The sequence below is a fragment of the Alexandromys fortis genome, unplaced genomic scaffold (assembly GCF_014885135.2).
Source record: "Alexandromys fortis isolate MF-2015 unplaced genomic scaffold, M_Fortis_MF-2015_v1.1 scaffold_38, whole genome shotgun sequence".
NCBI lineage: Eukaryota > Metazoa > Chordata > Mammalia > Rodentia > Cricetidae > Alexandromys > Alexandromys fortis.
Window position 1 is genome coordinate 2,711,273 of NW_026067916.1, and position 12,184 is coordinate 2,723,456.

At 42.1% G+C, this 12,184-nt stretch overlaps 1 protein-coding gene across 11 annotated transcripts in view; it reads left to right on the plus strand.

The window, feature by feature from the left end:
* Positions 1-12,184, plus strand: part of Cdk14 (cyclin dependent kinase 14) — a 575,534-nt gene that overhangs the window by 230,922 nt on the left and 332,428 nt on the right. For all 11 annotated transcript variants that reach the window (XR_007591247.1, XM_050139706.1, XM_050139705.1 and 8 more), the window contains one exon: positions 2,807-2,901. Coding sequence is in view for 10 of the 11 variants with exons in the window: in XM_050139706.1 (XP_049995663.1) it covers positions 2,807-2,901 (95 nt within the window). In the remaining variant the exon portion in view is untranslated. The remainder of the gene's footprint in view (positions 1-2,806; positions 2,902-12,184) is intronic.

Consider the following 12,184-nt stretch of genomic DNA (forward strand, 5'->3'; position numbering starts at 1 on the left):
TGTGATCTGAGATAAAAGCCTCTCCTGAAGTCAGCCTCAAAGCTCAGAAAAAAAAAAAAAAAAGCTGCAGAAGACAACCAGCAAGTGTGTATTTGTTCTACAGATTAATAGCTGAGTCCTAGCAATTTATTAGGGCTATAATGGTTCAAAGCTGACGAGAGAGCCGAATAATTAAAAGACAGATTATAAACTACTAGGATGAACAATAATGATATATATGAATTTCTTATAATTCAGACTATGGCCCTATTAACAAAATTTTTAAAGGAACTACAAGGTCAAAATCGTCAGTATATTTACAAGTCATTGCTTGTTAAACCTAAATATTGCATTTATTCTTACATGTTTCTAAGTCCATGAGAGAATGCAGGAATCAGAGCTAGAGGCATGGCCCAGAAGTTGAGTGTACACTGCTCCTAGAAATGAATGGCCGCTAGTCAATGTGAGTTCCTTCCGTGTGCCGCCTTGTGTACAATAGGGATGCTCCAATAGAAGAAATGTCCTTTGTGTTGTGGAGCAGGAGGTTGGTAGCCTGCTCTTGATTCATCGCACAGACACTCCCCCAAAGCTCAGGTGATTCATGCCTTCAGGATCAATAGAAAACCATAGCAAGCTGGCGGGTACAGAGACCAGTGCTGGGGAGGCCGAAGAGAAGGTTAAGAAACCGAAAAGGGACAGAGATGTTGGGATTTTTGAAGCTCAGGATGATGCCGGAGAAGAAGGAAGCTAGAGGCAGCTTGCACGGCAGCACTGTTTACAGAGAGGAGCGCTGGCCCAGCAGAGCGTCACCTCTGTGGAGCTGACGCCCTCTAAAGAAAGTCCAGTCCACTCGAATGATGCTGAAAACGAAGAAGGAAGGACAGGGAAATAAGAAAGATCATGCGGGATGGAAGAGGACAGTCGCCTCTCAGCTCGACACCAGTTGTATAAGGGGGATAAAAGTGTCGAGAGAGAGGACTCTCAAACAAGGCCTCCAGTCCATTTTAGTGAGCAAGGGAAGAACAAAGGAGTCTGCATCTTAAAACGCAAGAAGAGAAGAATCTGTGCACTTTATCTAATGGGTCACACCAGAAACCCACCATAAAACTAAAGAAAACCATACAGAAGACTGTGATAGGAATTAAATATTTTTTATTCAGCCCTTTGAATATACGAAACAAACAGAAAGCCTTGTTGGATTGAAAATGCCAAGCTCAGCAGAAAGCGAGGAAGAAGAAAGGAGAAAATGAAGTAAAGTGTGTGTTAGTTGAACTCCCGAGAAACATAGAAGATTTTAAAAAAAAGCAAAATAAATGAAAACTAAATTGCAGGGTGTTCAGGGGAAATGTAAATGGCAGGCAACCATACATTTAATATCTACAGTTAGTGTAAGTGGCCTAACCCCATCAAGTGAAAATCAGACATTGGCCGGATGGCATTTAAAAGCATACGTTGTGTATAAGACTTTACTCATTATGGCAGAATTGGTAAGCCATATGAAAAAGGACCATAAAAGATCCACCATGTCAGCATCTCATTCAAACTGGGCAGGCCACACAAGTTTAAGGGCAGAGCATCAGATACTTCCGGCAACCAAATGATATACAGCCATCAAAGGGTCAATTCACAAAGAATTGAAGGGTGTGTGCGGTGAGCATCAGCACTTCGGAGCTTGAAGCAGGGCTGCCGAGGTGGTGCAGTAGATAGAAGGCACATGCCATCCAGCCTGGCAACAGGCAGGAAAGAGTACTGACTCCGGCAAGAAGACATCTGACCTCCACATACGCGCATGTGTACATGTGCATGCGCACTAGCTTGCCTTTCGTTGCTGTGATGAGCACTGTGCCCCAAAGCACATTCTGTTCCTTACATCATATGGGCAATAGTCAATAACAGACAGAAACCAGAGCAGAAACCCCAGCAAGCTAGGAACGCGAAGAAGACATGGTGGAGAAACGCTGCTTACTGTCCTGTGTCTGCCTTCTGCTCTCGTGGCTTTTCTACCGAGCCCGGGCCCACGCGTGTCAGTTAGCAGTCAAGAAAATGCTCCATAGACATTCGCACACTCCGGTTTGACTGAAGTAGCCTCCTAAATGAGACTCCCTCAGATAACCGTGTGACAGCGCAACCTAAGTTAGGGCATTAACAAACACACAAAGTAGATAAATGTAAAAAAAAAAAAAAAACTACAGAACTTAAAAGATAATTTCATTACGCCACAATTTTAGTTGTTAATGTCATTAACATTGCCCTCTCAATAGCTGTCATATCTATTGTTCTATTCAGAAAGTCAATAAGGATCGAGAAGAACTCATAGGAAGCCATATGGTTTAGTTGATATTTACAGGACTTTCTGTCCAGTCCTGGTAGAACACACGCACGTGGAACATATGTTATGATAAACCGTGCTGATAGTAAATAATCCTCATGAAAATAAACTTCAAGCATTTAACAGAATTGAGGGCCAGTGTGAGGGCTCAGTGGGCAGAGGCCCTAGCTGCTCAGATTGATGGCATGAATCTGCCCACAGCCTACATGGTAGGAGGAGAGAGCCAGCTCCTGCAGACTCCCCCGCCCTCCTCTGGAAGAATTGAAACGACAGCAAGCATGTGCTCTGAACTCAGTGGAGCCCACCCAGAGACTTCTGACGAGAGACAGCTGAAGCAGTTGGGAGAGAAGAAAAAGCTTGTTCCTCCACCCGTTACTCTCACTGTTAGCGGCGCAGAGCGTGGGAAATGGATGGGTCTCACCTGGCAGTGAGCGCGCGGGGTAACGTGACATGGCTTACTAATGGTCACTTGTTTCTCTGCCCACTTTGTCTTTGCAGCGTCGCTGTTGAAAGGCTTGAAGCACGCAAACATCGTGCTGCTTCATGACATCATCCACACCAAGGAGACGCTGACGCTGGTCTTTGAGTACGTGGTAAGTGGAATCAGAGTGCCGTCTAGCCAAGGACGAATCAAAATCTTACAGTGATAACGTTTGATGTGTTGACGGCCATCCTGAGATGAGTGGGCTTTCTGAGTACATGTGACATTGTTTTGCGTAAAATCATGGCCCTGGGAGAGATTTTTGAGTATGTCTCTTAAAAGAACGTCCAGAAAAGTGTCAAGTTGCATTTTCCTTGGAATTTGTAACGTGGTTTCACAAAAGCATCCTTAAGATATACATGTATTTCTGTATATAAATATCTAGAGATATATTGGCAGGAGTTGGGGAGGGATCCAGATACTTGAAATTTAGGTTTCAAGTCTTTCCTCCTTAGTTATTTCAGTTATTAACTAAAGCTTCCAATTTGTATAGCATACCATGTAACAATCTTCATGTGTTGAGGGTGTCACTGCGGGAAGACCTGAACTTCAACTGGTAATTAATCTTTCTTCGTTTCCCTCACTAAAACATATGGTGTTTGTGTAGCGCCGTCTCAGCCTTTAGCTGTGGAATCATGAAATGTAACCATGATAATTAGCATCCCAGTCTTCACAGACGGATCTGAGAGCATGTAATTTATAAGATACAAATGACACCGGTGCCGACTTTTTATTGTGAAGAACAGCTACTGGGATTTTGACTGTATTAAGGTCTCTTTTTTATAATTAGGGTTTTATTTAAATAATTCCCCTTTTTCCTTAAAAGTATAAAAGAATGAATATTTGAAGCATTTTCTATCTTCCTAATGCCTGCCTGTGTCTGTTTATCATTCGAAAATTGTTGTCTCCTGAAGAAGCCATTCATCCTGTGTATTTACATATAAATGATAGATACATTTGAATAATATGGTAATGTGTAACAAGGATAGCTAGAGCTAGCGAGTTGCATATATTACGTGCTACCAAGAATGGAAGCAGATTCACATGTCAATACAAATATAATTTCTTTTGTCTCCTCCATGAGTTGGAGTCAACAATGTATTGAGCTGACTTAGGCTTGTAACTTTCCATTCATGTTTTCTAGTATGTCTGATTTACATGTTTCAATGAAATCTAGATTTTTCTATTTATACTGTCTTCCACAATGCTTTACAGAAAGAGTGTTTAAAGATGTACTTATTCCCTCCCTCAAATTGGGCAATTAAATTAGAAAAAACAAACAAGTTTGGGACACCTATATTAACGGACCTTATGTTGATTTCCGTGTACAGTCCACTGATGTGAAGTTAAACACAGACATATGTGTATGTTAAGTTAATGTATACACATAATCATATATGCACACATCAGCTTGTGGTTGTGTTTTTTAGTGTACTGTGAAATCAGTACCAAACATTGCAATCTAAACGTTCTCAAGCTTTATAATGATATTACCTTATTTTAAAGTTGATGATATCAAACTTATTTTATGAACAGCATTGGTTTTGCTGTTCCACATTACTTCTTGCTGCTCCTGGTGGCGCATAACACCAACTTCTCAGGAGACTGAGGCAGGAGAGTCGTAAATACAAAGCCTGCCTGGCTAGAGCGAAAACTGAAGGCCAGCCTGGTGAAGTTGGCGAGATCCTGTGCCCCCAGGGAGTGGTATGGAGAAATGCGGCCCTGGGGGAGGGCTGCATCATTAGATCTGTGTTGCTGTGGTAGATAGAATGCCTCAAAACAATGCCTGGAAGGGTTTATTTTCACATAAGCTTCCAGAAGGGGTGAATCTGTCCTGGGGTGAAGCAAGAGGGTTGAGTTTTTTTTTTAGATTCTAGTGTGCCTTTGCTTTTATGTTAGAATTCCATTTTTAGCTGGGGAGGCACGGCCGCAGGCAGCAAGCCTCGAGGCAGGAGCAGGAAGCTAAGGGCTAATACCATGAACTGCAAGCACAAAGCTGAAGGCAAGCTGGCGTAGTGGTGAGAGTGTGAACTCCCTAAGCCTGGCATCGTCAGTGCTCTTTCTCCAGCCAGGCCACAGTGCTCCATAACCTTCCCAGGCAGTGCCATGAGCCGGGGTCCAAACGGTCCAATATGTGGGCCTACGGGGGCATTAGTCATTCACACCAGCACAAGTTCATGCCTAGTTGTAAAAGACCGTGGGATCAATCTTGGCCACCACCAAAACAAGCAAAAATCCAAGAAAACAAATAAAATTTTTGAAAGGACATAGTTATATAGTGTAAGGGGAAAAAAATCAATATGCCACACTCTTAAAACCCTAGATGTAAAGTTAAAACAAGAGAGTTTGGCAGTTCTTTGGGACACTGCTACATCTTTGTTTTTCATTAGAATCGTTTTCTGTGTCTTTCTGAGGTGCACCCATGAGCCTCACTACACAAAGGGTTCTTATTTATGGCAATGCCCATGCAATCTAATGTATTTCTACCCCTTTCTTTGATAGAGAACCCCAATCCTAGCTCTTTTATGTTATTCCCACAAGTGACATTTTAGGTTTCTGAAGGCCTTCTGAAGGCCAGAATAATTAAATAAGCGACAGAATGTCAGTGGTATGGGAAAATGCTCAAGGAAATGACTTTGGAGCTAATTAGCACAGCAATCCAGTGGCTAATAGAACTTTGTTGATCCTCTCAAAATTGGAAAGTTAAAACATTGTGAAACTGCATTCTTACCAAGTTTCCCTGTGTGCATATGTAATGATCTGGAAGCTTGGAAGCTGGAGTTTGTTGGCCTTGGGCTCCCCAGGTGGCTTGCGTCTCAGTGGCAGGTCACAGGGGCCTCTGCTAAGTATGCATCCAGAGCTGCTTCCATCTCATAGATGGAGATGCTAAGGGTCACCTCTAATCCGGAAAGGACAAGCAGGCTTGGGAAGGAAGCCGCTTCCTAACGGTCTAAGACACTGGGGCAGCGCTCTGTATTTCAGGTATGGGTTTAATCTTGAAAGAGAAATATTATAGTATTTGGAATCATTGACTCCAGAATACATTTAGTTGTGACAAGGCTAACAAAATTGTTCTTCTACTTAACCAGAAAGCTTAAGCAATTGAGTTTTTATGCTCACTGGGTTTTGTCAAAGACAAATGAGTGCCACGTTGTATTTAACAGTATGATGAAAAATGTAGGACATATTCCATAAGTGGGAATAAGAATATTAATAGTAAACACAATTATAGAAATGTATGTTGCCATTAATTTCATAATCATTTTGTTTTGCTTTAAATTGCAAAAGAGCAAGCCATCTGGAACATCATTTTTCATTGCATATTTAATGACGTACAAAAAGAAGCAAAAGCCAAGCATGGTAGCAAATGCCTTTAATCCCGACACTCGGGAAGTAGAGGCAGGCAGAGCTCTCTATCATGTAGACCTGGTCTACACTGAGAGTTCTAGGCCATTCTAGGCCACTTAGTAAGACCCTGTCAAAAATAAATAAACCAAAAAATTGAATGAAGTTACCAGATGTGGACAAAGTTTTGATTTTACAAGATATATAAGTTATAGAGATTAATGTATGATATTGTGCATATAGGAGTTTGGTAGAAGACCAGACATTCCCTCAACTATTCATGCCACCAAAACATGAATAAACATAGGCAAAAGGATAAAATTATGTAGGAGATGTCCATGTCTAATAACTTTGTTGCTTTGGTTGTGGTGATGGTAACATGGGTATGTGTGGATCATGAGTCTTCAAAATGCGTATGTGGAATATATGCAAATGTTAGTCTGTGAGTTACTGCTCAAAAAGTGACAGGAGAAAAACCTAGGAATTCGTAGCTAATCCCAATAAAAATCGATGTGGTCATTTTATTTCTCCTGCTATGATGTAAACTATTGAAATAGTCCAAATTAATATGGAATGTATTTTAAAACTTAAAACTGTAAGATTGGCACACCTCATAAGAAAAAGACAGTGCAACTAAAAATCATATAAAATGATTGAAAGATCACCAAAAATGTCATGGCTCTATTAGTTTTATAAAACACTCCATAAAAGTTGTTCAATTAAATTGTGATATTATGATGGTTGTTACTTTAACACGCTAAGTCTTGGCTTAGTTTTTCTCGCATTAATCATTAAGTATGGCTCAGTTATAAATTAATGTAGACTACCGAACAGAGATCCATGACCTGGACACTGGGACGCTCCCATTTCACTGGTCACAATGCTGAGGACACTCTCTTGTCGGAAACCCAGCCTGATTTCTAAATGAGCCAAGGTTTATGAGGGCAGTGATTAATTCTCTCAGGCACATCAGGCTATCTGGGGCATCTGAAATTGATAAATGTTTTTGTACACACACTCCCCCCTCCCCCCACACACTGAGAGAGTGTGAGAGAGATACAGGGAGGGAGGGAGGGAGAGAGAGAGAGAGAGAGAGAGAGAGAGAGAGAGAGAGAGAAACAGCAGAGACAAAATTTTCATCACTTTAACTCATAAATCATCATTTAACTTGTATTTCATTTTCCCACCTAGCTGATCTACATTCCAGCCGTATTTCTCACATCTAAACTTTTTTTCTACCCAAGCAAACATGCTTACATAAGCAGGCATAGCAGCTTCAAACAATGGCATGGCTACAGATCCATAGTTGTGTTGAGCAATTAAAGACTCCCTGGTCAAAACAAATGTGCCGATCAGAGTTCCCTATTGCAAAATGGGATCTTCTTCTTCTTGGCTGATTCAGACATGAAAGTCTTGTAGGGTTATTGTGACTGGCAGCCTGATAACTGGACTTTACAAACAAGAAAAATCAGGTGACTCTGGCCAGTCAGACTTAGAGCAAGAATTACAGCTGGGAAGTGTGCTCTGAGCACCTGCTGCCATCGGAAGTGTTGAAAACATACTCAATTGCGTGTATGGCTTTCCTGGGATAATAGAGTAGCCACTCTGCCAATGATGTCAAAATAGCCTCTGCAGCCTCATGCGTCTTTGGGCTCTTGCCATCCAAAGATGAGCCAGAACTGTTTCGGTATAGTTGGCTGAAATGAAATCACATGTCATGGTTTGGCTGTACTGGAGCCCACAGGACTGTGTGTGCATTGTTTCGTGATGGCAGACAGATCCTGTTTATCTTCAAGAGTCGCAGAATAGGCTGGTCCTAGTGGTGCATGCGTTTTAATTTTAGCACTCTGGGTGACATAGGCAGAGATCTCTATGAGTTTCAAACAGTCAGCACTGTATAGTAAAACCCTATCTAAATAAATAAATAAGTACATACATAAATAAATATATGCATAAATAAACAAATAAATTAATAAAGCACAGCGGCGGTTCTCCCAGCATGCAGTGCACATTCCAGTGTAGTGCCTGCTCCCCGTGGTCCCCACTGCCTCATAAGCAGTCACTGCATCAGCTGCATTACTCAGTTACAGGTAAGAATGTGAGGTGAACTGCAGGGGGCACTCTCACATATCCTCCCTTAGTGACCTTTGAGAAATCCCCTAAATTGCAAGTAGTTGAGCGTGAATCTAGTTTTAAAAAATGTGATCTACGATAGAGCTCTACATCTATAGATATACAGTATAACACAGAACATTGGCAGAGTTCCAAACTATAGTTCAATATTAAGTTTTGAGACTCCTCATTCTCACTAAGTATTACTTGATTGCCGTAGGATTTGATTTGATCGTTCCAAGAGCTCTAATGAGATCAGAACGAACAGAATGGCCATGAAGTCCACGTCTCAGGTCACCATGCTTATCTGTTTATGTCTGAGTCGGCAGTTTCCCCCAAACCCATTGATGAGTGCATTGGCCTGAGCCAGGAAGTCAGCTGGGGGGTGCTCGAGGGCAGTGCCCTTCGCCTCTCTCTCCGTGTGTCATAGTTAGGGATTCGATGGAGAAGTGGGTTTGCATAGGCAGCACCCATAATCAACAGCTAGAGGGATGTCATCAAGGGTCAGAAAGTAGCCTGTGAAACGACGAGTCCAGCCTTCAAGGTACATTCTGTGCGAAACAATCTCTTTGGCTGTGTCCCACAGGGCAGTTTAGCTGAATATAGAGGACGACAGTGCAAGCACATTTACGTAAAAATGATTCGTGTAAAACAAGCCTGGTAATTTCCTTGCTCCGGTGTGAGCTGGCATTGAGATGGGACAGGAGACGACAGGAGCAGTGCGGAGTGTGTGTGCTGACAGGAACTGGAGCAAAGCAGGGCTGACGCAGGTCGGCTAATAAGATGGCAGGGTGGCAGCCGGAAGAGAGAAGAGCAATGCAGAGAGGAGAGGGAAGCCGTGCCTGTGCTCGAGAGAGGCTGCAGAGGCCAAGGGCGAGACTTCCGGGAGGCCTGTTGTAGCATTCCAGTGCTCTGTGTTACTAGTAAACTGAACTTGGCATCTCTTAGAGTGCAAGGAACACTTGATTGCTAAATGTGTTTATTCATCAGGATGACTAGAACCACAGCTGAAATTCAGTGCGTCTGTATGTGTGTGGGGAGGGTGTTCCTAGCCTGTGCTGTGTGCATCGCACCAAAATGTTATTTGAGTGTCTTAGTACATGGAAGTCATGGTCCCTCCTGGACCTTGGAGTTCTCACAAGATCCCCCTGTTTTGCTGATAAAGAAAACTGGGTTCATTCTCGTACTTCCTGCTCTTTCCTGTAGCTGTGTCCTGCCGTCTGTTGAGTCTGTGTGATGATGGGCAGGTCCCGTTTCCCATCAGAATTCACTGATGGGAACAGTGGGTTTAGTGTTAGTCCAGGTATTATTAGATCACAAAGGACCAAGTTTTGCAACTATTACATAAGTCTGTCTCATTTGGCACCATTTTTTTTGTAAACAAACTAAAAATTTTATGGTCATTCACTTGATCATTAATTGACTCATTTGTCCTCTAGCGTAAGTGGGCTGTCTTGACAGGCCCTTCCCTCTTGAGTCTAGAGATACAGATAGATAGCCCTAACCCCAGCATGGTAGTACACTCTTGTGATCCCAACACTTGGGAGGATGATACAAAAGGATTACATATTTAAGGGCACTTGGACTGCATAGCCAGGACCTCTAAACAGCAACAACATCTACAGGAAAGCCTGCACACAAAAGAACGAACTACGTACATATCTGGGGAAGCTTGGTGATTTTACATTGGTGATGTAGTTGAGAAGCCGCTGGAGTTTAAAACGGCAGCCATACTTCTACGTGTGATGGGACTATGGCAACCTTGCAACGTGGTGAAAACAGTGGAAAGCTGGCTTGGACTCAAAGGCTTTCCTTTGTCAAAGGTTTCAGTGATGCTTTTATTTTATATATGGAGAGCTAGTTGTGCTAGGGATTACACATTCTGCATGGGAAAAGCTGCCGTTCAGATGGGAGTGCCGGACGTGGAAGAGCAGATGCCGGCTTTGTGACTGACTGGCGGCAGACAGTGGGAAACCAAGGATTCTGAACCTCAAGGAGAAACTGAAGAAATGAAAAGGAACCAGGCTAGCTTCCAATCAGTGCTCTCTGATGAACTCCCTGTTTTCTCTAATTGGTGAAAACCAAGTCAATTAGCTCCTCTTCTCTCCTCTCCCTGGTGACTGTTTTCATCTAATAAGGCGTGCAGTTTCCTCAGTCATTTCAGCTCTTTGGTCACTGTCATGTCGGATGCTGGGATGGCAGTGTCTTTTTCTTTATTCTTGTATCACACTTATATTCTGCACTGTGCTGTCTGGTCATGTGGTTGCGAGCCGGATTGCATGCCCCAGTCCTCGTTCAGGATTTTAGTTCTATAGTCTAAGATGGAAGTGAGTCTAATCTTAAACTTGCTTAAGAGAATGCCTGATTATCTACAAACAGTTCTATGCATAGTCCACTGTATCTCAAACCATTTTGTTTGAGTACATTCTGCCTCTTTGGATTTGGTTTGTTTTCATTTTAAATTCTCCTTTTATTTTATAATCCTATCATTAAAAGCACAGGCACTTAGTAGTCCAGAAATCATGTGGAAGATAAGAGCTATAATAAAAAAAAGAGGGTTTCTTGGGAAAGAAAGGCAGTTTTAATTTCTTTCCCTCGCCAGAATTGCTGTTATATTTCTTAAGAAAATAACAATACTACATGAGTGGGCTTGTTAGGAGGCGTGGGAGGGAGGAAAGCGACACATGAAGTAGAATAAAACTACCAAAGCTGATGAGTCCGGAGGAACTAGACACAGCTTTACTTATAAATGCAAGATTTTTAATTTTATGAACGTTCCTAAGATCAGGATGAAGGTAATCAATGATTCCAATCACCTTTGAATTCAGGCTGACTAGGTCAGTGAATGCTTGTAGAAAGCATCATTGTCAATTTCTAAGTGGGAATGTGCACATTGCTATGTAGCCCACAAACTGGAGTGGAGGTAACATTCCAAAATTCTCACAGCAACTTGAGAAATTTGTATCATTTTAGTGTGTACTACTTTCATTTTGTTTATTGTGAATGCAATGCATTCTTCTGTGTGTGTGTGAATGTGTGCATGCATGCATTCTTCTGTGTGTGTGTGAATGTGTGCATGCATTCGTGCCAGTGTGTGCATGCATTCATGCCAATGTGTGCATGTATTCATGTGCATGCATTTGTGTGTGTACATGTGTGTGCATGTGGATGTATTTGTGTGCATCTGTTGTGTACACGCCTCTCTGTGTGTGCACACTTGTGTGTGTGTTGACACACAGTCTCTTGTTGCACAGATTGTTCTTGAACTGCTGATCCTCTACCCCACTTGCCAAACACTGGGATCACAGGCATGTGTCAGAATGCCTAGGTTCCCTTGTTTAAAAGTTGTTATTTCTTGTTTTTTTTTTTTAATGTGAATATTTAGCTCAGGTCACATGGCATTTTAAATTAGTGTGCAATTTTTTTTTGCTGTGGTAAGGTGTGTATTTGCCACTATCAGTATCATCCATGTGTTTGAGGTGATATCATTGTCAACTCGCATGGAGATTAGAGTCCTTCAGTTTTACTTCTTTAGGAAGGCAGAGGTATTCACTTCGTATCTTTTACATTAAAACAAATTCTGCTCTTCCTAAACATACTATAAAACTTCTTTTTACTGTGTCTTAAATATCTTTTTTGAAAATTGTTACTGAAGGTATTTATGTGCATGAGTGTGTAGGTATAGTGTGTGTACAGTGCCAACAGAGGTGGGAAGAGGGTGCTGGACCCCCTGAAACTGGAGTTGTAGATGCTTGTGAGCTGCCATGTGGGCGCTGAGAATTGACCCTGGGTCTTCGGCAAGAGCAACATGGGCTTTTAACAACGGAGCCATCTCTCTCGCCCCCCTCTTCCTGTCTTTGGTTGGGTATTTATCTTTGGGATCAGCCATTGCTTTGTCCTTAATAACAGAGTGTTATTTATATAACTACAGAGTTTTG